The 27,582-nt window shown below is 46.6% G+C and overlaps 1 protein-coding gene across 1 annotated transcript in view; it reads right to left on the reverse strand.

Moving 5' to 3' along the window:
- The window catches only part of EXOC4 (exocyst complex component 4), a gene marked incomplete in the record, with an annotated part of 301,972 nt that overhangs the window by 62,098 nt on the left and 212,292 nt on the right, over window positions 1-27,582 (reverse strand). Inside the window, 1 exon segment of the mRNA XM_087722678.1 lies at window positions 1,969-2,188. Coding sequence (XP_087578804.1) covers window positions 1,969-2,188 — 220 coding nt within the window.

Below are 27,582 nucleotides of genomic sequence, written 5' to 3' on the forward strand. Positions count from 1 at the left end.
TAAAAAAAACATTCAGCTTATCTATGGGAAAATCTTATTTTTCCAATCCTCACTGCCCTTTAAGGCTTCCTATGCTGAATGCTCCCTTGTTGTGTTATGACAGAAAAGACAACTTCTTATTTTCACCTTTTATTTTGAGAGGTAATTTATCCTGCTTTTGTCTCTACAGCAGCCGGCTGCCACATTTCACATGGTCGAGGTTTTTATTTATTTATTTAATCTAGGTATAATTAAATGTGTTAAAAGCAGGGAGGAACTTGAACATCAAAAGTTAACCAGAGGCAGGTGTTTTACACGTGGAGTTTATCAGGAGGCCTTTTATCGTACTTTCTGGGCTACAGATTGGCATGTTTTGTTTTTTTACTAGAAGTGCAGGATAAAAATATTTTCAAGGAAACAAATAAAGTCACGTGGGAGGCAATTTTTAAGCAGGCTCTGGTTCCTTGCAGAATTCTGATTTTATCTTCTAGGATTTATAGGTGTGATTTTTCAGGGGATCTCAGAATTGGAAAAGTCAAGTTAGGTTATCAATACAATACAATACAATACAATACAATACAATACAATACAATACAATACAATACAATACAATACAATAGCAGAGTTGGAAGGGACGTTGGAGGTCTTCTAGTCCAACCCCCTGCCTAGGCAGGAAACCCTATACCGTGTTTCAGACAAATGGCTATCCAACATCTTAAAGACTTCCAGTGTTGGGGCATTCACAACTTCTGGAGGCAACTTCTGTTCCACTGGTTAATTGTTCTCACTGTCAGGAAATTTCTCTTCAGTTCTAAGTTGCTTCTCTCCTTGATTAGTTTCCACCCATTGCTTCTTGTCTTGCCCTCAGTTGCTTTGGAGAATAGCTTGACTCCCTATTCTTTGTGGCAACCCCTGAGATATTGGAACGCTGCTATCATGTCTCCCCTAGTCCTTCTTTTCATTAAACTAGCCATGCCCAGTTCCTGCAACCGTTCTTCATATGTTTTAGCCTCCAGTCCCCTAATCCTCTTCGTTGCTCTTCTCTGCACTCTTTCTAGAGTCCCCACATCTTTTTTTACATCGTGGTGGCCAAAACTGAATGTCGTATTCCAGGTGTGGCCTTATCAAGGCCTTATAAAGTGGTATTAACCCTTCACATGATTTTGATTCTCTCCCTCTGTTGATGCCGCCTAGAACTGTGTTGGCTTTTTTGGTAGCTGCTGCACACGGCTGGCTCCTTTTTAAATGGTTGTCCACTAGGACTCCAAGATCCCTCTCACAGTTACTACTGTTGAGCAAGGCACCACCTATACTCTACCTGTGCATTTCGTTTTTTTTGCCTAAATGTAGAACCTTCCTCTTTTCACCATTGAACTTCATTTTATTAGATAGTGCCCAATGTTCAAGTTTGACAGAAAGACAGAGACGGACAGACAGAGAGAGAGAAAGAAAGAAAGAAAGAAAGAAAGAAAGAAAGAAAGAAAGAAAGAAAGAAAGAAAGAAAGAAAGAAAGAAAGGAAGGAAGGAAGGAAGGAAGGAAGGAAGGTAGGTAGATGACAGACAGAAAGATAGAAAGATAGATAGAAAGACAGACAGACAGAGAGAAAGAAAGAGAGAAAAAGGAAAGATAAATGACAGACGAACAGAGACAGACAGATGGATAGAAAGAATGAGAGAGACAGAGACAGACAGAAAGACAGACAGAAAGAGAAAGACAGAAAGAAAGGACACACAGACAGAAAGATATAGAAAGAAAGAAAGAAAGAAAGAAAGAAAGAAAGAAAGAAAGAAAGAAAGAAAGAAAGAAAGAAAGAAAGATGTGACCATGGGGTGCAACTGTGCAGCCATCGTAACTTCGAAAACAGATCATAAGCAGCTTTTGGGGTGCCCTGCTGTAAATTTGAACGGTCCTTAAGAGAACATTCGTAATTCGAGGACTATCTGTAAAGACAGGAAGGCTTTTCCCACAGTGTCCCCCCCACATCTTACCTGCAAGAGAGGCCTTTGCACCCCGAGCATTTTCATGGTGTCTGCATTGGCCAGAATCTTCAGGGGTTCGGTGATTTTGGTGACGCCCTCGATTTCCTTGTTGATTTCTCCCAGGACTTGGCTCAGGAAGATGTTTTTGATGTACATGGTGAGGAATTCTCGGAGGGGACACTGCTTCGCGGGACTGAATCCCAAAGCGTGTTCGATCTCTTGAATAAACCTAAAAACACAGTTAAAAAAAAAAAAAGCAGAGGGAGATGCGTCATTACGACAGCAGAACACGATTTAAGCCCGTGAATTTTGTCATTTTAACCCGAAGCAGGTAGTCCTCGACTTATAACAGTTCATTTAGTGACTGCTCAGAGCTGCAGAGTTATGGAGGCACTGAACGAAGTGACGAAGGACCATTTTTTTCCACACACCTATTACAGCATACCCCCCAGGGTCAAAATTCAGGTGTTCGGCAACCGACTCACATTTACGACGGCTGCAGTGTCCCGGGGGCGGGGCTGTCGTTTTGTGACCCTCTGAAGTGGATTAGTGAGCCACCCGGTCGTTAAGTGAATCTGGCTTTCCCCGCTGACTTTGCTGGTCAGAAGGTGGCCGCAGAGACAAAGCGACAGTAAGTGGGAACCAGTTTGCCAAGGATCTGAATCCTGACCACGTGATGATGGGGACAACTGCAGGGGTTGTAAACTGAGAAAAACGGTCATAAGAAAGTTTTTTCAGTGCTGCCGTAACTTTTTCAGTCACTAAACGAATGGTTGTAAGTCGAGGATGACCTGAACTTTTTGAATGTGGCTCATATTCAGCAGAAAACCATCTGAATCTGTCTTGTGTACAGTTAAAGCATGCATTGAAAAGCTGTGAAAAGGAGAGAGGGGGGGAGGGAGGGAGGGAGGGAGGGAGGGAGAGGGAGAGGGAGAGGGAGAGGGAGAGAGAGACAGGCAGACAGACAGACAGACAGACAGACAGACAGACAGACACGGAGCCTGGGCTGTCAATCAGCCCTCAGATAGAGAGTCAACAGCCCCCAGGTCTGGAGGTGGGTGATTAGGAAGAAGAACAGCTGAATCCAATGCCTGACGCACGGATGTGCAGAAGGCAGAGGAAAGGAGAGCAGTGGAAATCTATGGGCCAGTCCTTGGGACAAAAGATCCCTGAGTGTCTGACATGCAGATGTACAGAAGGCAAAGGAGAGGAGAGCAGTGGAAATCTATGGGCCGGTCCTTGGGACGGAAGATCCCTGAGTGCTGGATGTACAGAAGGCAGAGGAGAGGAGAGCAGTGGAAATCTATGGGCCGGTCCTTGGGACGGAAGATCCCTGAGTGCCTGACGTGCAGATGCACAGAAGGCAGAGAAGAGGAGAGCAGTGGAAATCTATGGGCCGGTCCTCAGGACGGAAGATCCCTGAGTGCTGGATGCACAGAAGGCAGAGGAGAGGAGAGCAGTGGAAATCTATGGGCCGGTCCTTGGGACGGAAGATCCCTGGGTGCCTGACGTGCAGATGCACAGAAGGCAGAGGAGAGGAGAGCAGTGGAAATCTATGGGCCACTGTGGTGGGAGAAAAAACTTTTTTGCAGCGCTCCTAATAAAGGAATCATTGATTAATTACAGAGAGTTTATCGTGTTTGGGGAGCTGGGTCAGAATAAAGTCTTAGCTGGCGATGGAGGAGTTGAAGGACCTGGCGATCTAAGAAAACGGTTTTCATAATTGAAAAACGTTTTTGCAAGATCAAGAAAATCTGAACGGCTCAAGAAAATCTGAACGCTATTTCCAGGAGCGTTTTGAAAAGACTGCCGAAGAATTAATTTGGCGATCGTAGGATTAGGTATCAAGGCAACAACTGTTGGGGGAACCCGTTTATCTTTTTAGCCCAAATGTCTAACAAGAACATTTCCCCCCGTTCACAATCTCATTATTAACAACAATAAAACATCACAGCCCGTAAATATAAAACGGAGCCGAGAGAACAATGTGACAATGCAATTCTATGTCACGAGAATGGTGAGTAAACTCGACTGCTTAAGATCACACAAGAGTTTCTTCAAAATGCAAACCGCCTGTCGTATACAGGCAGTCCTCGACTTACAACAGTTCATTCAGTGACCGTTCATAGTTACAACGGCGCTGAAAAAAGTAAAAAAAACTCTTTTGGGGAAACAGTGATTGGTCCAAAGACACCCAGCCAGCTTTCATGCCTCAGGTGGTCCTAGAACTCACTGTCTCCTGGTGATTGGCCTAAAGTCACCCAGCTAACTTTCATGCCTAAGGTTGGACTTGAACTCGGCATCTCCTAGTGATTGGTCCAAAGACACCCAGCCAGTTTTCATGGCTATGGTGGGCCTAGAACTCACTGTCTCCTGGTGATTGGCCTAAAGTCACCCAGCTAACTTTCATGCCTAAGGTGGGACTTGAACTCGGCATCTCCTAGTGATTGGTCCAAAGACACCCAGCCAGCTTTCATGCCTAAAGTGGGACTAGAACTCCCCGTCTCCTGCTGATTGAGCTAATAATAATCCATGTGCTGCGCTATCTCCTCTTGCTGCCTTCAAAAGAACAGTTGTCTCAGGAGCATCCAAAATGGTTAATATCTCCATGGTTGTCCACGCAAGCCTCCAATGTCAAACATGATAGGATCAACTCAATTAACACCTTCAACTCCCTTCCCTGCTGCTCCGCCAGCTCTCCCCCGCATCCCCCTCCTCTAATCAGTTAACAAACACTCTTATGAGGGACTGTGCGTGTGTGTGTCTGTCAATCCAATTATTTCCTATCTGGGATGTGAAGACACTCCATTAAATAGAGCGGACAGATGGCCCCAGTTCTTTCACCAATCAATCAACTGACTGATTAGCTGATTAGGGGCTCAATAATCGAAGCAAACCAGGGGTTTAGGTACCAGGAAACGTCCAGAGGGCAAAATCCAGACCCGTTGCGGTCACTCTGTCCAGCATAGCAACAAGGTTAAGATTGGCATCTCACACCTGCCGAGCAGGGGAGGTGTTCACTTATTTTCCCTACCCGTTCGTAAATGGGCGCATACACGCATGCTTGCTTCGCTTTCACCCGTCCCGTGTGATGCATGTGCTTTGATCTCACGCGTGGTTTGCATGCATGCACACAGTTTGAAAACCTGCCTAAATAGAACAGCATAGAGCTGGGGCGGGTGGGCAAGTTCCAGCAAACCGGTCCGAACCAGCTGAATACCATCTCTGATTCTGAGCTCCGCTACGGGTTTGAGCAAACCAGTACGAACCGGCTGAATACAATCTCTGCTTCTGAGCTCCACTACTGGTTCAAGAGAACCGGTCGGAACCAGCTGAATGCCATCTCTGCTGCTGAGCCCCACTACTGGTTCAAGCGAACTGGTCGGAACCGGCTGAATACCATCTCTGCTGCTGAGCTCCACTACTGGTTTGAGCGAACCGGTCCGAACCGGCTGAATACAATCTCTGCTGCTGAGCTCCATTACTGGTTTGAGCGAACCGGTCCGAACCGGTTGAATACCATCTCTGCTGCTGAGCTCCACTACTGGTTCGAGCGAACCGGTCCGAACCGGTTGAATACCATCTCTGCTGCTGAGCTCCACTACTGTTTCGAGCGAACCGGTCCGAACCGGCTGAATACCATCTCTGCTTCTGAGCTCCACTACTGGTTCAAGAGAACCGGTCGGAACCAGCTGAATGCCATCTCTGCTGCTGAGCCCCACTACTGGTTCAAGCGAACTGGTCGGAACCGGCTGAATACCATCTCTGCTGCTGAGCTCCACTACTGGTTTGAGCGAACCGGTCCGAACCGGCTGAATACAATCTCTGCTGCTGAGCTCCATTACTGGTTTGAGCGAACCGGTCCGAACCGGTTGAATACCATCTCTGCTGCTGAGCTCCACTACTGGTTCGAGCGAACCGGTCCGAACCGGTTGAATACCATCTCTGCTGCTGAGCTCCACTACTGTTTCGAGCGAACCGGTCCGAACCGGCTGAATACCATCTCTGCTGCTGAGCTCCACTACTGGTTCGAGCGAACCGGTCCAAACCGGCTGAATACCATTTTTGCTTCTGAGCTCCACTACTGGTTCGAGCAAACTGGTCCAAACCGGCTGAATACCATTTCTGCTTCTGAGCTCCACTACTGGTTCGAGCGAACCGGTCCGAACTGGCTGAATACCATCTCTGCTGTTGAGCTCCCTGCTCAAACAAATGCTACACAACGCAGACTGAAGAATGAAGGTTGCTGGTTTGCTTTGACAACTGACAGCTTATTAAGGTAAATTTTATTGATTTATTTGTATCAAATGCTGTTTTTTTTTTACAAATATCTCAAGGCAGTGAACGAATGTAATATGCGTCCCTCCTCTTATTTTTCCTATGACAACAACCCTGTGAGGGAAGTTGGTTGGAGAGAGAGTGACTGGCCCAGCCAGCTTTCTTGCCTAAGGTGGGATTAGAACTCACCGTCTCCTAGTGATTGACCCAAGCCACTCAGCTGAGATCATGCCTAAGGTAAGACTACAATTCATCATCTCCTGGTGTTTAACCCAAAGTCCCAGCCAGCTTTCCTGCCAAAGGTAGAACTAGAACTCACCATCTCCTGGTGACTGGCCCAAGCTATTCAGCTGAGATCATGCCTAAGGTAAGACTAGAATTCACCATCTCCTGGTGACTGGCCCAAAGTCATCCAGCTGAATTTCCTGGCTAAGGCAGGACTAGAACTCCCTGTCTCCTGGTGACTGGCCCAAAGTCACCCAGCTGGCTTTCCTGCCTAAGGTGGAACTAGAACTCCCTGTCTCCTGGTGACTAGCCCAAAGTCACCCAGGTGGCTTTCATCACTATGGCAGCACTATACCTTACAGTCTCCGGGTGACTGGCCCAAAGTCACCAACCTGCTCTCCTGCCTACGCAGGGACTAGAACTCACCATCTCCTGCTTTTTAGCCTGGCGCCTTAACTACTGGACCAATCTGGCACTCAACGCAGGGAGGTCTAACTCCGTTGTTCCAGAGCGGTGTCTAACCAGACGCCTGACAACAAAGACATTTGTGTAACACATTTACAGACACAGGGATCAGATTCCCAAGAGAGGAACATGAAGGAGTCACAACCGACATCGTTCCAGCACCGTAAGAAGCCACGTTAACGCTCCACGCGAGGCTGTATCAAAGCCAAGTCCCATTTGAGCCGCCATCGAGCTCATTATTAAGCTGGCAGGGAAAGGCAACTCCGGAGGGGCGAACAATATTGCGTTTTCGAGAGGGAGGGCGAACCCCACCAAGGGGAACAGCTGAGCCCGCCGGATAGCAAGGACGACACAAGTGATTTCTCCCGCAAAGTTGGATACAAAACCTCGTCCTTACATTTTATTGCAGCCTTGGGAGGCCTCACGTTGCTGAAACAATTACGGCCACCGGAGAAGCTGAAGAGATTTCTTCAAAACTGGGGAGGAAAACAGATGATCGTACGGGCAGGGGGTCCTCGACGTACGACCACCGTTGCGCCTGGAATCCCTGTCGCTAAGTGAGAAATACGTGCAGGGAGTAGTTTCGACCCGTCTGATGAATTTTCTTGCCGCATTTGTTAAGTAAATCACTGCGGTTCTTTTTTTTTATTGATTTTTTTTTAAAAAAAGATTTTATAAATTTTTACCTCCCCTCCCTCACCCTCCCCACCCGAAACCCCCCCCCCCAACTTCCCAGAACAAATACAGGGTGTAAATCTTTAACAAACATATTCTAAAATAAACTTAAAGAAAGTTAGTATCATCTTTCATTTGAGCTTTAACTCCTCTTTGCTAGGCTAACTCTAAACGGATTATATCGTTCCTCGCTTTTTCAGTCAAAAACTATCTGGAATTTCTTAGTCCTGTATTTATTTTAGCAATAGCAATAGCAGTTAGACTTATATACTGCTTCATAGGGCTTTCAGCCCTCTCTAAGCGGTTTACAGAGTCAGCATATCGCCCCCATAGTCTGGGTCCTCATTTCACCCACGTCGGAAGGATGGAAGGCTGAGTCAAACTTGAGCCGGTGAGATTAGAACCGCTGAACTGCAGATAGCAGTCAGCTGAAGTGGCCTGCAATACTGCACCCTAACCACTGCGCCATCTCGGCTCCATTTTGGATATTTTGAATATAGTCAATCCATCTTCTCCACTCCAGTTTATATTTCTCATCTGAGTGGTCCTTAAGATGTGCTGAAATTTTAGCCATCCCTGCTAAGTTTGTTACTTTTAATGTCCAATCACTGCGGTTCTTAAAGGAGTAACCCGGTGGTTAAGTGAATCTGGTGGTACTACTACTACTACTACTACTACTACTACTACTACTACTACTACTACTCCTTATTCTTCCTTCTCCTCCCCCTCTTCCTCTCCTTCTCCTGCTTCTTATTATTTTATTTTTTGTTATCTTATTATGAAGCCCAGGATAAATCTAGGGGAAAGTCCCCTTTTGCGACTTTCTGACAAGCCAAGCAAATGGGATGCCAGCTTCACTTAGCAACGGTGTGACTCACTTAACGACTGCGCCGGTTCACTTAACAACCGTGGCACAAAAGGTTGCAAAATGGGGGAAAACTCACTTAACCACTGTCTCACTTAGCAACAGAAATGTGAGCTTCTGTGATCGTCCCGGTCGTCATCTGACAGGGAAGGGAAGCTGGATTCGCTTAACGACTGCATGAATCACTTAGCAACATCTGGGATTCACCCTAGCAAGAAACTTTGCACAGGAGGCACGGGCTCCCTTAACTCAGAAACAGAAATTCCGGTCTTAAATCAAGGACAACCAAATATGGTCGTTAAGTCAAAGGACCACCAGAACGTGATTCATCCCTTCCGAAGAGTTTCAGCGCATGCTTTTTCCAAGGGCATCTTAAGAGACCTGATCTTCTCCGCAACCACAAATCACATCTCCTGCCCCCCACACACAATTCTTAATAATGTGCCCAAGCATCTTAACTTTTTACGATGAGCTCATTTGAAGCACAAAAGGATCTGTGTTAATTACAGGCCGGAAAAGCAAGAAAGCTGAACGTATATTACGAGAGCAGCCGGCGCTCCAGATGGAAAGCGTGAAGGGTGCCACGTAGTTCGGGCCTGATTCTGTAGGAAAAGTGGGCTGGGGGCTGGGCTGGGGGGTGTGTGGAAAGGGAAAGCCCACCATGCGGATGAAATTCCTCTCTTTCCCCCAGAGGCCAGGTTCACTTCTACAAAAGAAAGGCAAAGTTGTTTGCAAAACAAACTTGAAAAGGTATGCGACGGGGTCGCCTGGGATCATCCGGGGAGTCCTCGACTTAACGACCACAGCTGAGCCTACAATTTGGACCAGATGACCTACAACAGGGGTGGTCAAACTGGATTTCTTCCGAGAGCCGGATCAGCATTGTAGTTCTCCTCCGTGGGCAGTGATCCACTTAACAACGGCGCCAGGAAAGGTCGTGAAACAGTGGCAAAACTCCCTTAACAAATGTTTCGTTCAGCAATAGAAATTTTCGGCTTCATTGTGGTTGTAAGTTGAGGACTATCTGTGCTCCTCTTTAGAGCCGAGGTGGCGCAATGGTTAAATGCAGCACTGCAGGCTACTTCAGCTGACTGCAGTTCTGCAGTTCGGCGGTTCAAATCTCACCGGCTCAAAGGTTGACTCAGCCTTCCATCCTTCCGAGGTGGGTGAAATGAGGACCCGGATTGTTGTTGGGGGCAATATGCTGACTCTGTAAACTGCTTAGAGAGGGCTGAAAGCCCTATGAAGCGGTATATAAGTCTAACTGCTATTGCTATTGCTACCAACACACACACACACACACACACACACACACACACACACACAGAGCCCTATGCACATCAGGAAGCACAAAAACAATAACTTGAAAATAGTAACTCTTTGGCTAATTTTCCCATTGACGAAGCCCGGCGATGCATGAACTCCATTGACAGAGAAAGGAAGCTATAGGATCGAGCTTCTTAATTCTAATTATTTCCTGCTCGCTGAAAAGAGCAACAGACTCTTTTCTGCAAATTTCTCGTTTCCGAAGGTGGCGTCGGGGTTCTGAAAAGCCCTCCGACCAAGAGCTCTGCTCTTGCCATGAAATTGTAATTAACGCCGTAACAAATCTACTTTACCGGTCTCCAAAGCGACCCAGAACGGGGGATAAATTCGGAGGAGGAGGAGGAGAAGAACGGCGAGTGTTTTATTTAAGTGCAAAGAGAAGGGCCTTTGACAGGACACAAATCGCGTTTAAGGGCTAATAAAGGGACCCAATGAAGTCGTTGAAGCATAAGGGGTCCTTTGTGAGGCTCGGGGCTGAGGCTGAAGGGGTCCTGCCACGCTTCGGTGTAGGGAATCATGCGGAAACATGGATACGAAAGCCACCGTTAGGCCTACAGAGGAAAATCAGTGGGGATAGGCAAGGGATGGATGGCACTGTCGTACAGGCAATCCTTAACAGCTTATAGCAATAGCAATAGCAGTTAGACTTATATACCGCTTCATAGGGCTTTCAGCCCTCTCTAAGCGGTTTACAGAGTCAGCATATCGCCCCCAACAATCCTGGTCCTCATTTTACCCACCTCGGAAGGATGGAAGGCTGAGTCAACCTTGAGCCGGTGAGATTTGAACCGCTGAACTGCAGATAGCAGTCATCTGAAGTGGCTGCAGTACAGCACTCTAACCACTGCGCCACCTCGGCTCAACAGCCACAAGGGGGAGCAGAATGAATAAAATGACAAGAGTTGGAAGGGATCTTGGAGGTCTCCTAGTCCAACCCCCTGCTCAAGCAGGAGACCCCATACCATTTCAGACAAATGGTTGCCCAATCTCTTCTTTAAAAATCTCCAGCGTTGGAGCATTCGCAACTTCTGGAGGCAAGGAGTTCCACTGATTAATTGTTCTATCAGGAAATTTTCTACTTCCAGGGGTTGCTTCTCTCCTTGGTTAGTTTCCATCCGTTGCTTCTTGTCCTGCCTTCAGGTGCTTTGGAGAATAGGTTGACACCCCCCCCCCACCCTTTGTGTAGCCCCTCAAATATTGGGAAACCGCTATCATATTATCCCTGGTCCTTCTCTTCTTTAGACAACCGTACCTAGTTCCCTTAATCATGGATCGTGATGGTATAAACAGAATAAGAGAGCCGGAAGGGACCTTGGAGGTCTTCTAGTCCAACCCCCTGCTCTATACCATTTCAGACCAAGCTTTCGACCAGCTTGCGATGAAGGATAGTTTGGGTTTCAAGAGGTAATCCAACGCGAAACTATACTGGGCAAAATCCTGAATTATGAAGTCCCTCTATAATGGGACACAAGTTGGAACAACCTGTTGCAAATCTGAAACACTGATGACGTTGTCTAGCTTGGTAATTAAATGTCTGCAGGAAAACCATCAAGGTCAGAGGGCACCGAGGACCCTAGAGTTGCCGTCATCCTCCTCCTCCTCCACTCCACAAACCCCACTCCCTTCTAACAATGATGATATTCCCTAGTTGGGTCATGAAGCGCCTGCAGGAAAACGGACACACTCAAAGAGCATCAAGGACCCCTCAGTCCTCTTCCCTTCCTCCTCTCTACAAATCCCACTCCCTTCTTACATTGATGACGTTACCTAGTTGGGTCACGAAACGTCTGCAGGAAAACCGCCAAGCTGAGAGAGAACCAGAGAATCCACAGTTCAACCCTGAGCTACAAATATTCTCTTCTATTGATCCCGGTGATTCTAGCGATCCAGATTTCCAGCCTCTGAAGATCCCCTTATGAAGGCCACGAAGAAGAGGTCTACATGACAGCCCACCCCCCCATCCCTGCAGCTTATAGGCTGCCCCAGAGGCATCAGGCCGGACAAGAAGTGAGCAGGATGAAATGAGCCGCTTGGTCTGATCCGACATAGCTCAGTTCTCCTCCGCCTGGCAGTCGCTGGGGACTGGCATATGCTGCGCTGTTGAGCAGGTTCCCAAGGCTTCTGGGTGCCATATGGATGGGCTTCGTGATGCCAGCCTCTTTATGCCTATTGTTTTTGTAAGTCTGCCAGGAGGAGGAGGAGGAGGAGGAGGAGGAGGAGGAGGAGAGGAAAAGGGGAAAGAGGAGAAGGAGAGGAGGAGGAAGGGGAGGAGAAGGAGGAGGAGAAGGATAAGAAGGAGGAAGGGGAGAAGAAGAGGGAAGAGGAGGAGGAGAAGAAGAGGAGGAGGAGGAAGAGGGGAGAAGGGGAAAGAGGAGAAGAAGAGGAGGAGGAAGGGGAGAAGAAGGAGGAGGAGAAGGAGAAGAAGGAGGAAGGGGAGAAGAAGAGGGAAGAGGAGGAGGAGGAGAAGAAGAGGAGGAGGAGGAAGAGGGGAGAAGGGGAAAGAGGAGAAGAGGAGGAGGAAGGGGAGAAGAAGGAGGAGGAGAAGGAGAAGAAGAAGAGGAGGAAGGGGAGAAGAAGAGGGAAGAGGAGGAGAAGAAGAAGAGGAGGAGGAGGAGATCAGAGAGCACCAAGAACTTCACATTCCTCCACCTGCTCCCCTTCTCCTCCTCCAGCTCCCCTCTCTTCTACCACTGATGATGGTACATAGTTGGGTCATGAAACGTCTACAAGAAAACTAGCAATCTCAGAGAGCACCAAGGGCCCCACAATTCAACTCTCAGCTACAACTATTCCCTTCGGCAGAAGTGTCTTGAATCCATTACATGTAATCTTTAACTTCATAACTATTAGTTTAGTGACCATTCATTGTTATAATGGCACTGGAAGAAGTGACTTACGACCGTTTTTCACCCTTATGATGGTTGCAGCATCCCCGTGCTCACGAGCTCAAGATTCATATGTCTGCCACACTTTCTATTATTCTACTAGGCATTTTCTACTGTGGGAAAATGGGAGGGGGGATTGTACGGAGTTAGATGTCTCTGCACTTCTGCACCTCACCAGAACTGGATGGGTGGAACTGCCAGCATGGCAGGGGGAGATTGGACCATGGGATGGACTTGTGGGTGTGTGTGGGGGGCAAGATCTTGAACTTTCAACCGGGTGGGGGAAACCGGAAAACCTTCAGATTCGGGTTTTCCCAGGTGGGCCAACATGGCTCTCTTCATCAATTGGGACTTTGAGGAATCCTTTGCCTTGGACTCTGATTTAATTTTGGATGCTATTTGGAACCCTGACACCGACGACTTTCCGTAATGACTTTTGCTGCACAATTCATTCTCAACACCTCTCAAGGTAGTGGAATTCCTTCAACGTTTAAATAATTTTTAAAGCTCAGGAGTCACAGGGGGACAATAAACCTCGGGCGAAGGTCTGGACAGGCAGGGAGTGTGTGTGTGTCTGTGTGTGTGTGTGTGTCATCGTTCTTGTTAACGTTGCCGTGTCTTTTGTTGCCCCGAGAGCGGATAAAAGGTCTGATTAAAAGGTCTCTCACTGGTTGGCATGCAAAGACGAGCTTCCATTATTTGTCGGAGTTAACACTTCACATGTTCCTTGCTAATTATGCCAAATAGTCCGTTTTGAGGGGCGGGGAAGAGGGGGGGGGAGAAGAAATCAGTGGGAGGGGGACCGGAGATTCTCCCATCCTTCAAATATCTCCACGCGTATTAGAAATGACAGCCTATGATTGCTGTAGACAACATCTAATTAACTGTCAGTATAAAACACATGTCAACGCCGGGGGCCTGCGCTGGATCGGCTGTCTAATTTCGCTGCGGAATATTAAAGAGGCCGCCTTGCTTGTGCCAAGATGGTGAATGAATCTTGTCGTCTTATTTAAACAACTTCCTTCCTTCTCCTGTTCCTCCTCTTTCCCCAAGCCTTTGTTTCTAATTCACCTTTCCACTGGGGAGGGAGGGAGGGAGGGAGGGAAGGAGGAAGGAAGGAAAAAAAAAAAGAGAGAGAGATGAAAGGGAAGGGAGGATTGGATGGAAAGAAGGTAGCAAGGAAGGAAGGAGAGAGAAAGAGAGAGATGAAAGAATAGAACGGAATGCAATAGAATAAAAATAGAATAGAATAGAATGGAATGGAATAGAATAAAAAAGAATAGAATAGAATGGAATGGAATAGAAAAGATAAGAAAGGAACAGAACAGAACAGAATTTTTTATTGACCAAGTGTGATTGGACACACAAGGAATTTGTCTTTGGTGCAGATGCTCTCAGTGGACATAAAAAGAAAAGATACATTCGTCAGGAATCATAAGGTACAACACTTAATGATAGTCAGAGTAGAAATAAGCAAATAAGGGAGGGAGGGAAGGAGGAAGGAAGAAAAAAAAAGAGAGAGAGAGGTGAAAGGGAAGGGAGGATTAGATGGAGAGAAGGTAGCAAGGAAGGAAGGAGAGAGAAAGAGAGAGATGAAAGAATAAAATGAAATGCAATAGAATAAAAAAGAATAGAATGGAATGAAATAGAAAAGGAAAGAAAAGAAAAGAGGAACGGAACAGAATAGAATTTTTTATTGACCAAGTGTGATTGGACACACAAGGAATTTGTCTTTGGTGCAGATGCTCTCAGTGTACTTAAAAAGAAAAGATACATTCGTCAGGAATCATAAGGTACAACACTTAATGATAGTCAGAGTAGAAATAAGCAAATAAGGGAGGGAGGGGAGGAAGGAAGGAATAGCAATAGCAATAGCAGTTAGACTTATATACCGCTTCATAGGGCTTTCAGCCCTCTCTAAGCGGTTTACAGAGTCAGCATATTGCCCCCAACAACAATCCGGGTCCTCATTTCACCCACCTCGGAAGGATGGAAGGCTGAGTCAACCTTGAGCTGGTGAGATTTGAACAGCCGAACTGCAGAACTAGCAGTCAGCTGAAGTAGCCTGCAGTGCTGCATTTAACCACTGCGCCACCTCGGCTCTGTTTAGGAAGGAAGGAAGGAAGGAAGGAAGGAAGGAAGGAAGGAAGGAAGGAAGGAAGGAAGGAAGGAAGTTAATTTAACTTTATTGTCATTGCATCTTGTACAACAAAATTAAATGCCATCTACATTATAACTGTAAAAATAAAACACAAGCACACACCCTTCACATTCTATGCAATTGAATTGAAAACTCCTGATACTGCATTAATATTGCACTATACCGTAGAATTCAATATAGTTACTGCGGTGGGATAGAAGCTGTTTTTCAGCCTATTTGTCTGTGTTTTTATTGTCCTGTACCGGCTGCCGGATGGTAATAGTTGAAAAAAAAGGGGGGTGCCCAGGATGAGATGGATCTTTAAGGATGTTTTGAACTTTCTTAAAGCAGCGGGAGCCATAAAGCTCTTCCAAAGAGGGGAGGGGGCAACCCATGACCCTCTGGGCAATAGCAATAGCAGTTAGACTTATATACCGCTTCATGGGGCTTTCAGCCCTCTCTAAGTGGTTTACGGAGTCAGCATATCGCCCCCAACAACAATCCGGGTCCTCATTTTACCCACCTCGGAAGGATGGAAGGCTGAGTCAACCCTGAGCCGGTGAGATTTGAACAGCCGAACTACAGAACTGCAGTCAGCTGAAGTAGCCTGCAGTGCTGCATTTAACCACTGCGCCACCTCGGCTCTGATGTTGACCCTCTGATGTTGACCCTCTTGCCATACACAGGAAGGGAGGGATGAAAAATGGTCATGTCACCTTTTTCAGTGCCGTTGTAACTTTGAACAGTCGCTAAACAAACCATTGTTAAGTTGAGGACTAATTCGCTTAGCAACTGTCTGGCGGTTAGCTTAAAATCATCCAGACTGGCTTTCACGCCCAAGACGAGACTAGAACTCACAACTCCATGACTAAAGTCACCCAGCCGGCAGGGGGCTGGACTAGATGACCTCCGAGGTCCCTTCCAGCCCAGGGATTCTACGACCTGATGCTTTCCGTGCCTGCTCAAGGAATGACGCAATCAAACCCAGTTGCTACGCCAAATTCTCCTCCAGCGGGGTCAATCCCAAAGTCACAAGCCACGGGAATTATTATGGGATGTCCACTGAACAGGGCTAGTATTTGGGGGAGGAAAACGTGAGCACGTTGTTGTTTATTGGGGGGGGGGACTTGTTTACTTCTGATACTTTCAAAGAGCCAAAGAGGGAATTCGGGAGAAAGAAAAAGAGAAAAGAAAAAGAAAAAAAAAACGCCCCAAGGAGGATTTCAAGTGATGTCTGGGCGCTGTGCAGATTAATTTAATTAGCCGTCAAAAGACTTATGGTGGCAAAATCATCAAAACAAATTAGCTCAACGGAGCTGCAGGCAACTCTGAGTTCCCTTCCTTCCCTTCCTGGAGAAGGACTTGCGCACTGCAAGGCAGAAGCGACAGGTAGACTGCGTGGCAGGTGGAAGCTCCATTTCAAGAGTCCAACATAATAATGCCTCTTTTGCTTCTCCTCTTTCCTTCCATTCTTCTTCCTTCCATCTCTCTCTCCCTCTCTTCTTTTCTCTTCTCTTCTCTCTCCTTCCATTCTTCTTCCTTCCAGCTCTCTCTCCCTCTCCTTTCCTCTTCTCTTCTCTCTCCTTCCAGTCTTCTTCTTTCAATCTCCCCCTCCTTCTCTTCTCTCCTCTCTTCCTCCATTCTTCTTCCCTCTCTCCTCTCCCCTCCACTCTCCTTTACTCCTCCCTTTCTCTCTCCTCTCTTCTCCCTATTCTCCTTCTCTCCATCCCTCCCTTCCCCTATGGACCCATCACGAGGGGATGGTGAGTTCTAGTCTCACATTAACTGCTGACTTTGGATCAATCATCAGGAGGCTGTGAATTCTAGTCCCAGCTCAGGCATGAAAGCCGGCTGGGTGACTTTGGGCCAAACACCAGGCGACACTGAGTTCTAGTCCTGCCCTAGGCATCATCCTTTCTCCCTCCCAACCCCTTCTCTCTTGGATACACACACACTGTATGATGCATGCATGCATGCATGCATCTGTCTATCTATCTATCTATCTATCTATCTATCTATCTATCTATCTATCTATCTAATCTATCTATCTATCTCTATTCGTCTGTCTAACTATGTACCTGTTATCTGTCTCTCTGTCTATGCATCCTATCTCTCTCTCTCTCTCTGTCTCTCTATGTATCTGTTATCTGTCTCTCTGTCTGTCTATGCTATCTATCATCTATCTATCTATCTATCTATCCATCCATCCATCCATCCATCCATCCATCCATCCATCCATCCATCCATCCATCTATCATCTATCTATCTATCTATCTATCTATCTATCTATCTATCTATCTATCTATCTATCTATCTATCTATCTATCTCTCAGTTTCCAACTGAGCTTCGGTGTGAAGTCCACCTGCTTCTCTGAATACTAGTTAATTTCATTTCCCCTGCTGTCATTTTTAAAATTAGTGACTGCTCGCTTCAAAGGAGTGACCCCCGGAACGCGTGGGAGGGAGCTGAGGGGAAACCAACACATGTTCATTTCAGGACTGCCTTTTCATATTTCAAATTGGTCATCTTCGTGGTATTAACAGCCAGTTGGGGTTTTTGCCGCAGGGCCTGTTTTATGGAATTCCTGAGAAATTCCACCCCTTTCACACTCTTTGGAAGAGCGGCGAGGCTTCGCTCCTTCCGAAGACCCCGCTTGGAATACTGCGTCCAGTGTTGGCCACCACAATATAAAAAGGGTGTGGAGACTCTGGAAAGAGGGCAGAGAAGAGCAACAAAGAGGATTACTGGACCGGAGGCTAAACTGTATAATGATATCCAGCCCCACTTAGACTGAATGGATGGTGTATTATTTTAATAATTGTATCTTTTCTTAAACTGTTTAAATTGTTTTTATCTTGCTTGTGAGCCGCCCAGAGTCCCAATGGGAGTGGGCGGCATACAAATTCTATTAAACTGGAAACTGGAAACTGGAATGAACGTTGCAGGAACTGGGTAGGTCTAGTTTAATGAAAAGAAGGACTAGGAGGGACACGATAAGCAGGCTTCCAATAATTTGAGGAGCTGCTGCAGAGAAGAGGGGGTCAACCTATTCTCCGAAGCACCTGAAGACAATATCTCTATCTTTTTTCTTTCTTTTGGTCACTAGATTCCAAAAAAGATGTTGAGGCTTTGGAAAAAGGGTCAAAGAACATCAACTAAGATGATTAAAGACCTGGAGACTAAAAGATATGAAGAACGGCTGCAGAATTTAGGTTTGGCCAGTCTAGAGAAAAGAAGGACATGGCTGCGGTATTTCTGTATTTGAGGGGCTGCCCCAAAGAAGAGGGGGGGTGTCAACTTATTTTCTAAAGCCCCAGAAGTCAGGACAAGAAGCAACGGATGGAAACTAATCAAGGATAGAAGCAACCTGGGCTTAAGGAGAAACTTCCTAACAGGGAGGGTCAATTCATCAGTGGAACAGCTTGCCACCAGAAGTTGTGCTCCGTCACTGGAGGTTTTTGAAGGTTTTAGGTGGTTTTCAAGAAGAGACTGGATAGTCACTTGTCTGGAATGGTTGAGGGTCTCCTGCTTGAGCCGCGGGGTGGACTAGAACAGTGGTCCCCAACCCCCGGTCCGCGGACCGGTGCCGGGCCGCGGAGTACCTGGCACCGGGCCGCGCAGCGGCCAGGGGCCATGATCGCTGCAGCTGCCGGGGGCCATGATCGCTGCAGCGGCCGGGGGACATGATCGCTGCAGCGCAAAGGCTCCTGGGCCGTGTGCAAAAGCTCCTGGGCCGTGCGCAAAGGCTCCAGGGAAGAGAGCCCCGCGCAGGTACGCAATCAATGTGTCGTCGCGAACAACGGCCCCCCACCCCTGCGCGCGCTCAGCGGGCCACGGTAAAATTATCAAAGGCTGACTGGTCCGCGGCAATAAAAAGGTTGGGGACCACTGGACTAGAAGACCTCCAAGGTCCCTTCCAGCTCTATTCTGATTCTGATCTAGCCGCTTGGATAAAGAAATGTGTTGGAAGAAAATGCCCATCTGGCTTCAGTTCCAAGTAGGGAAAAAGACACTGGAAACATGGAGGCTGCTTGGAAAGATGGTTGAATGGTGGTCAGGATCACACGGCCTGAGTTCCTGAGCAGAAAAGGGCAGAGAACCAGAGAGTCCCTGGGTTTTATGCCCCCTCCGGGGCCCCACCCCTCCTGTTTCCTGTTCCTGTGTAAGAAATGTATTCTGATTGGTTGTCAGACTCCCAGAGGCAGGTGTGTGTGTGCCTTAGCTAACTTTGTAAGTTGTGTGCTAAGTTTGGTTGGAACCTGGTGGGTGGTGCAATGAAGGGCAATGAGGTGGGGTGGATCATGGTTATGTAGAATAGGCTGGCTCAGGCCTTAAAGGCCCATTGACAGAGGTGGGGGAGCTATTAAGAGTGAGTCTGTTTCCTGCCTAAAAACACGTTTCTCTGGCTCAGGCCTTAATGGCCCATTGACAAAAGTGGGGCGTAGTGTTTCTGCCTCGCTGAGTTTCTACTTCTCTTTTTAGGGGAAATATTCTGCTTTTCTTAAATATTTCCAAAAATGCATCATTTTCTAGGAGAGGGGTGGGTTTTAACTTCCTACAAATGTCTTCAAGAAATCCACCAAGTTTAGAGGACCCCAAGGATCCCTCCTTTCCACCCTGAGCTACCAATATTCCCCTTTATTTTTTTTTCTAAAGTTTTTTTTAATTCTCTTACATACAATTATAAGTATACATTCACATAGTTATTCTTCTTCTTTACATTGGTCATTCTGATACATTTCTTATTCCATTTAAAAGGTTATAATATACAGATTGGGTTGCTTTATTTGCCATCCCATCTGCCTTTTTTGACACCACCTTATTTTCCCTTTCTTTTCTCCCTCCCTCCCCTACTTCCTTCCTTCCTCCTCTCCTTCCCCTTTCTTCTTCCCTTCCCTCTCCCCTATTCCTACTCTTCCTCTTCCCCTTCCTACCCTCTTTCTCTTTCTCTCCCTTCTATCCTCCTCTCCTTACCTCTTTCTTCCTTCCCTCCTCTCCTTCCCCTTCCTTCTTCCTTTCCCTCTCCCCTATTCCTACTCTTCCTCTTCCCCTTCCTACCCTCTTTCTCTCCCTTCTATCCTCCTCTCCTTACCTCTTCCTTCCTTCCCTCCTCTCCTTCCCCATCCTTCTTCCCTTACCTCTCCCCTATTCCTACTCTTCCTCTTCCCCTTCCTACCCTCTCTCTTTCTCTTTCTCTCCCTTCCACCCTCCTCTTGTTACCTCTTCCTTCCTTCCCTCCTCTTCCTCTTGTTCCCTCCTCCTTTCTCCCTTTCTTTTTCTGTTGTTATAGGTGTCTCTTTCAAATCTCAGTTTATGTTTTCTTGGGATGGTATTTCCACAAACCCAAGTACACTTTAGTATCATTTTCTTATTCCCTTACCTTCGCTAATCTATCCTATGTCCCCCCCCCCCTTTATATCTCGCTCTTGAATAAATACTTGCATATTTAGTACTTTCTTTTCTGTTTTTCCTCTCTTCCCCCCTTCTCATTTAATAGTGCATCATCCGGGTTCTGTATCTTCCACTTTCTTTTCTAGACTCCTTAAAATTTAAGGAGTTTATTTTAAATAGAGTCATCTGAATATACATGGAAGTTGCAAAATGCTTCTCTTATTTATTTCTTTTAAGCAGGCAAAGTTTGCCACTTTTTAAAAAAATAAACGGGGCCAAATGGTTAATATACAATTTAAGAGGTTCTGCCTTTTTTTTTTTTCCCTGAGAAATGGATCAGCTGAAGGGCTTTTAAATCGCAAACAAAGAACACCGCTGGCTGAATTAAGGAAGATTTTCAAAGTGGGCACGAGATGGAGATGACCCGGTAGGTTCAATTTTTAACGCAAGGAAGCCTTGTGTGGCTCCGACAGATAATTCTCACCAACTTCACTGCGGGTTTCTCTCCGACTGACTTCTCCGCTGGGACGAAGCCGTCGGCTGCCAGAGGTCAACATTATAAACAACTGGACAAGCACAGTCTTAATTTCTTTGTTTGAAGTGTTCTCGGGCTACTTTGGAAGAGATAAGCGGCCCTGATGTTAAGAGAACAGAAAGGAAGGGAGAAGAAAGACAGGATGGGGGGGGGGAAAAGGTGATTGCTTGAATTATTTTCTCAAGCGATGATTCTGCTGGCGCGAGCCAGGAAGGCATCAATCAAGGGTGACCTCGGGAAGAAAATATCCATGGCTTGATATGCATACTTGATGAGCTCTGGGGGTCTAAGGAGTCTGACCCAAATTACCGGATGAGAATTGCAGAATGAAAGGGGTGCGAGGAAGCAGTTGGCAATCAGCAACTGCCATGAGTCCAAAGGACTCAATTCTTTGGCGCTCAGCCTTTCTTACGGTCCAACCTTCACAGCCATCCGTTGCAACTGGGAAAACCACAGCCTTGACTAGATGCACTTTTGTTGGCAGGGCGATGTCTCTGCTTTTTATGATGGTGACTAAATTTGACATAGCTTCCCTCCCGAGGAGCAAGCCTCTTTTAATTTCTTAGCTGGGCTCCCCATTCTACATTTAGGCAACAAAAGCGAAATGCACAGGTACAGTATAGGTGGTACCTTGCTCAATAGTAGTAACCGTGAAAGGGATCTTGGAGTCCTAGTGGAGAACCATTTAAATAGGAGCCAGCTGTGGGCAGCAGCTGCCAAAAAAGCCAACACAGTTCTAGGCTGCATAAACAGAGGGGTAGAATTAAGATCACGTGAAGTCTTAATGCCACTTTATAAGGCCACACTTGGAATCTGGCATTCAGTTTTGGTCGCCACGATGTAGAAAAGATGCGGAGACTCTAGAAAGAGTGCAGAGAAGAGCAACAAAGATGATTAGGGGATTGGAGGCTAAAACATACAAAGAATGGTTGCAGGAACTGGGTATGTCCAGTTTAATGAAAAGAAGGACCAGGGGAAACATGATAGCAGTCTTCCAATATCTCAGGGGTTGCCCCAAAGAACAGGAAGTCAAATTATTCTCCAAGGCACCTGAGGGCAGAACAAGAAGTAATGGGTGGAAACTAATCAAGGAGAGAAGCAACTTAGAACTGAGGAGAAATTTCCTGACAGTTAGAACAATTAATCAGAAGTTGCCTCCAGAAGTTGTGAATGCCCCAACACTGGAAGTTTTTAAGAAGATGTTGGATAGCCATTTGTCTGAAACAGTAAAGGGTTTCCTGCCCAGGCAGGGGGTTGGACTAGAAGACCTCCAAGGTCCCTTCCAGCACTGCTATTGTATTGTATTGCATCTGCGGTGATCTTGGAGCCCAGGAAAATAAAATCTGTCACTACCTTCATTTCTTCCCCATCTATTTGCCAGGAAATGAGAGGGTTGGATGCCATGATCTTAGCTTTCTTAATGTTGAGTTTCAAGCCGACTTTTGCACTCTCCTCCTTCACCCGCATCAAGAGGCTCTTTAGTGCCTCTCCGCTTTCTGCCGTTAGAGTGGCATCATCTGCATATCTGAGGTTGTTGATATGTCTCCCGGCAATCTTAATTCCAATTTTTGATTCATCTTGCCCCAGCCTTTCTCATGATGTGCTCTGCATATAAGTTAAACAGGCAGGGCGGCATTATACAGCCTTGCCGGACTCCATTCCCCATTTTGAACCACACACTGATTCCGTGTCCAGTTCTCGCTGTGGCTTCTTGATCCGCATATAGGTTTCTCAAGCGACAAATAAGATGATCTGGTACTCCCATCTCTTTAAGAATTTGCCACAATTTGTTGTGATCCACGCAATCAAAGGCTTTAGCATAGTCAATGAAGCAGAAGTAGATGTTTTTCTGGAACTCCCTAGCTTTCTCCATGATCCAGCATGTGCTGGCAATTTGACCCAATCGGTGGGCGAAGCTAAAGTCATAATAAACAGGAACCCCCCCCCCCCCACTTCTATAGAACCATCAAACCTGACAGTTCAAGGATTCTGATCTTGCTGAGATAAGAAGAAGAGGAGATCTCAAAACTCAGCCGTTTAAAAAAGATAATTTTGCAGAGGGAAAAGGGATGACCTATTATTGGGCCCTTGTTTTATTTTGGTGCTTCCTCTCCCATCTCATTTCTACACACACACACACACACACACACACACACACACACACACACCAAAATCACTCTCCAGCCCAGATATTTAGCTAATTGGAACGGCATATTTCTAGCAGAAGTCTTTGGCTGTAATTTGGTGCAGCTGTTTAAAGGCTGTAACTAGAAATCTGAAATGATTTAATTATAATGTGCAAGCACCAGGAACGGCAAGGCAATTACAAACAACAACCAGAGAAACACTAATGGAAGGAACTTTGATAGGGACACACACACACACACACACACACACACACACACACACACAGAGTCAGAGGGACAGACAGACAGACACAGACACACACATAGACACACACATAGACAGAAAGACACAGAGAAAGAAAGACAGTGAAAGACACACATAGAGAGAGACAGAGACATAGAGAGAAACATAGAGACAGACAGACAGACACACATACACAGAGACATAGAGACAAAAAGACGGAGAAAGTCAGAGAGAGAGACACACACACATACCCCCACAGAGAGAGAGACACACACACAGAGAGACATAGAGAGATTGAAAGACAGAGAGAGACACAGAGAGAGGGAGAGAGGGACAGAGACAGAGAGAGACAGAGTCAGAGAGGGACAGAGAGACACACAGACACACAGACACACACAGACAGACAGAAAGAAAGAGAGACAGACACATACACACAGAGAGAGAGAAAGACAGAGAGAAAGAGAGACACACACATAGAGAGAGACAGAGACATAGAGAGAAACATAGAGACAGAAAGACAGAGACACAGACACCCACACCCACACAGAGAGAGACAGAGACACAGAGAGAGACACAGAGAGACAGAAAGTGACACAGAGAGAGGGAAAGAGGGACAGAGACAGAGAGAGACAGAAAGACAGCTAACTAAACTTGACTAAGAGCGCTGTCCAGGCCTCGTGGTTCTGAAATCTCAAACAGAAAAAACAGCCCAAGCTTCCAATGTTCTCTTCTATATTTGTATATGGGCCACCTGGACTCTGCCAGAGCAGGCCTCTTTTGCACCACACTTCCTACTACGGCTTTGAAACGAGTTGTAACGCTTCCCACACAGAAGCCGACCTGCTTGGGCGGAGCAAGAGGAGGGGAAAAGAGATGGGTGATTTGAGGCTCAATTCCGGTCATAAGTCGAGGACTAAGCTGCCTTTGGTTCAGCTCATCCACTGCTGGGTGTTTGCTCAGTTGACTCCAACTGATGAATATTATGTTAAATTATATCTCATTGGAATACAATTGTTCCACTGAACTGAAGCCGGCTGCATATTGGATATGCGGAGAAGAGAGCCTGTTCCCAGTGTGTGCATGTGCAGAGCTGCCGGAAGAAAAGAACAGCTCAGAAATCAGGGTCGACTTGGGAGTAAAGCCACGGGTGGATGGTGAATGGCCCCTCCCATAGGAAATAAAAGAGGAGCGAAAGGGGAGTGGAGTTTGCAGGAAACAATTCATTCGTTCATTCATTCGTTTCAGGAGTGTGGAGATCTGTCCGAGAATCTCAAGAGATTCTGTGCCCAGCCTTTCCTTGCACAGCACCATATTTGGACATGGCAGCTATCCAAGCTAGATAAGGTCTGTGGTCATAAATACTCATTTGAAAGACTGTTTGCCAGGCCTTTGCTGAAGGGGAATGAGAGGAATTCACATTCATTTAATAAAAGGGGTTTTGTTGAGACCAGGACTCTTAATTTGTGCTTTTTTGAGTGGGCGACTTTGGATGAATGACCGGAAGTCAGTGAGTTCTAGTCCTGTCTTAGCCAAGAAAGGCTGCTGAGTGACTGAGGGCCAATCACTAGGTGACAGAGAGTTCTAGTCCTGTCTTAGGCATGAAAACTGGCTGGGTGACCGAGGGCCAATCACCAGGAGACAGTGAGTTCTAGTACAACTTAGCCATGAAAGCCGGCTGGATAACGATGGGCCAATCACCAGGTGACAGTGAGTTCTAGTACAACTTAGCCATGGAAGCTGGCTGGATGACGATGGGCCAATCACCCGGTGACAGTCTAGTCCCATCTTAGGCATGTAGCTTGACTGGGTGACGCTGGGCTAGTCCCTCTCTCTCAGCCCCACCCACCTCACAGGGCTGTCGTTGTGGGTAAAATGTGGAAGGAAAGCCTTCGATCCATGTTGGCTGCTTGAGTTCCTTATAAAGTAATAAAAGTTTGGGTTTTTTTAAAAAAATCAAAAGGAAACCCCCCCAGATGCAGAAAACAGCACGCCGGCCCACGCAGGGCTCCACCAACCTCTGCTCCCTTCCGAGATCTCGAGGAAGCAGAGATGGAAGGTGGGTGGGCAATTTTAACCTCTTGCGGGAGATCGGACAGGTAACCGAGAATGTCTCGCAGCTGCCGGGAGTGTGCAAATCAAGCCGATTGTTCCCGTTTTTTTTGTTTTTCGCAAGCTCCCGTGACGTGTCGAGAACACAAAAAGCCTTAATTAGACTTCCTGCTTCCCTTTGTGGCAATCGCGCGACATGTCCTCAGTCCAACATTATGCCCCCCCTTCAATCAACCCCATTTTTTCTCTCTCAAGGCGTGGGTAGAAAGGGAAAGGGGGTGGGAAGAAGAGAAAGGAAGCCGAAGTAATTATTGAAAACTCATAAGCCCCGGCTTTAGCCTAATTACCCCAGCTTTCCTTTTTAATTTTTTGCATTGATTTCCTCCGGCGAGTGTAAAATTATTGACTCTACCGTGGTGGGAGTGATAAGAGCTGGGGGACGGGAGGAGCATCAGTGCAATTAAAGTCCTCCATAAATCCGCTACCTTTGGATAGTCAGAAAGGCAGCCTGGAAAATATCATCGGAAAACTGATTTATTATTATTTATTAATAATAATAATAGCAATAGCAATAGCAGTAGACTTATATACCGCTTCATAGGCCTTTCAGGCCTCTCTAAGCAGTTTACAGAGAGTCAGCATATTGCCCCCAACAATCTGGGTCCTCATTTTACCCACCTCGGAAGGATGGAAGGCTGAGTCAACCCTGAGCCGGTGAGATTTGAACCGCTGACCTGCTGATCTAGCAGTAGCCTGCAGTGCTGCATTTAACCACTGCGCCACCTTGGCTCTTATAATAATAACTGGTGGGAACATCAGCCTGAAAAAGTCACCGAAAATCAGATGGTCAAGATCTTGTGGGATTTCCGTATACAAACTGACAAAATACTGGCGCATAATACACCAGACATCACACTGGTTGAGAAAAATAAGGTCACAATCATAGACATCGCAATACCAGGTGATAGCAGGGTCGCCGAGAAGGAACATGAAAAAATCGCAAGATACCAGGACTTAAAAATCGAAATTCAACGACTATGGCACAAACCAGCAGTGGTAATTCCAGTGGTAATTGGCACACTGGGTGCTATACCAAAAGCACTGGAATTACATTTAAAACAGTTAAAAATTGACAAAATCACCATCAGTCAAATGCAAAAAGCCGCACTGCTTGGATCTGCACGCATATTACGAAAATACGTTACGACGTCCTAGGCCCCTGGGTGGGGCCCGACTAGTAACCAATGCCAAATCCGGCGAAACAAGTGGCCGCTGTGATACAATTGTATAATAATAATAAACAGAAAAGGTGGCATTCTTGAGTAGCGCGGTGGCCTAGAAGTGGAGCTCACAATTAGGAGCTTGTGAGTTCAATCCTAGGTAGAGGCCGATATTTCTCTCTCTCTCTCTGGGCACAATGAGAATATAGCTGCCCAACAAAACTCTGCATTGGCAACAGGAAGGGCAACTGGCCAGGAAACACTCAGCTACATTCATTTCCTCAGACTCCACCCCGCAAGGGATTATGGAGTGGTAAAAAGGAGATGAAAGGTTGGCTTTATTCCGGATGGATGGCAGACAGATATTCCTTGATTTAGGACCATTCATTTAGTGACTACAATGGTGATGATTATGACCATTCTTCACACTTACAACTGCTGCAGCATCTTGCTTGATGACTGACTGGTATTTAGGACGGTTTCAGTGTCTCCGGGGTCACCTGACCCCCTTCTGACAAGGAAAGTCAATGGGAAAGCCAGATTTGCTTAACAACCTTGTTCCTAACTTAACAACTGCCATGGTTCACGTCACAAGTGTGGCCAGAAAGGTCGTAAAATGGAGCAAAAGTCACTTAACAGTTGTCTCACTTAGCAATGTCGGGCTCAACATTGGACTGCCAGTTATTGCCCAAAGTCCCTCTGTGGTTGTGAGTGTTTCCTACACAACGGCAAAGCTTTCCAGGGAGCAGGAAGACACGAGGAAAAGCTCAAATTATTTGGATGTCCTCTTTTACAGAGAGCCGAGGTGGCGCAGTGGTTAGGGTGCAGCACTGCAGGCCACTTCAGCTGACTGCTATCTGCAGTTCAGCGGTTCTAATCTCACCGGCTCAAAGGTTGACTCAGCCTTCCATCCTTCCGAGGTGGGTGAAATGAGGACCCGGATTGTTGTTGGGGGCGATATGCTGACTCTGTAAACCGCTTAGAGAGGGCTGAAAGCCCTATGAAGCGGTATATAAGTCTAACTGCTATTGCTATTCTCGGTGAATTCTCCTAGTTCTTTTGTAAAAGCATCTTCAGCTGACTGCAGTTCTGCAGTTCGGCTGTTCAAATCTCACCGGCTCAAGGTTGACTCAGCCTTCCATCCTTCCGAGGTGGGTGAAATGAGGACCCGGATTGTTGTTGGGGGCAATATGCTGAC

The sequence above is a fragment of the Thamnophis sirtalis genome, unplaced genomic scaffold (assembly GCF_051295495.1).
Source record: "Thamnophis sirtalis isolate CommonGarterSnake01/CBP01778 unplaced genomic scaffold, rThaSir2_p1.2 scaffold_9, whole genome shotgun sequence".
NCBI lineage: Eukaryota > Metazoa > Chordata > Lepidosauria > Squamata > Natricidae > Thamnophis > Thamnophis sirtalis.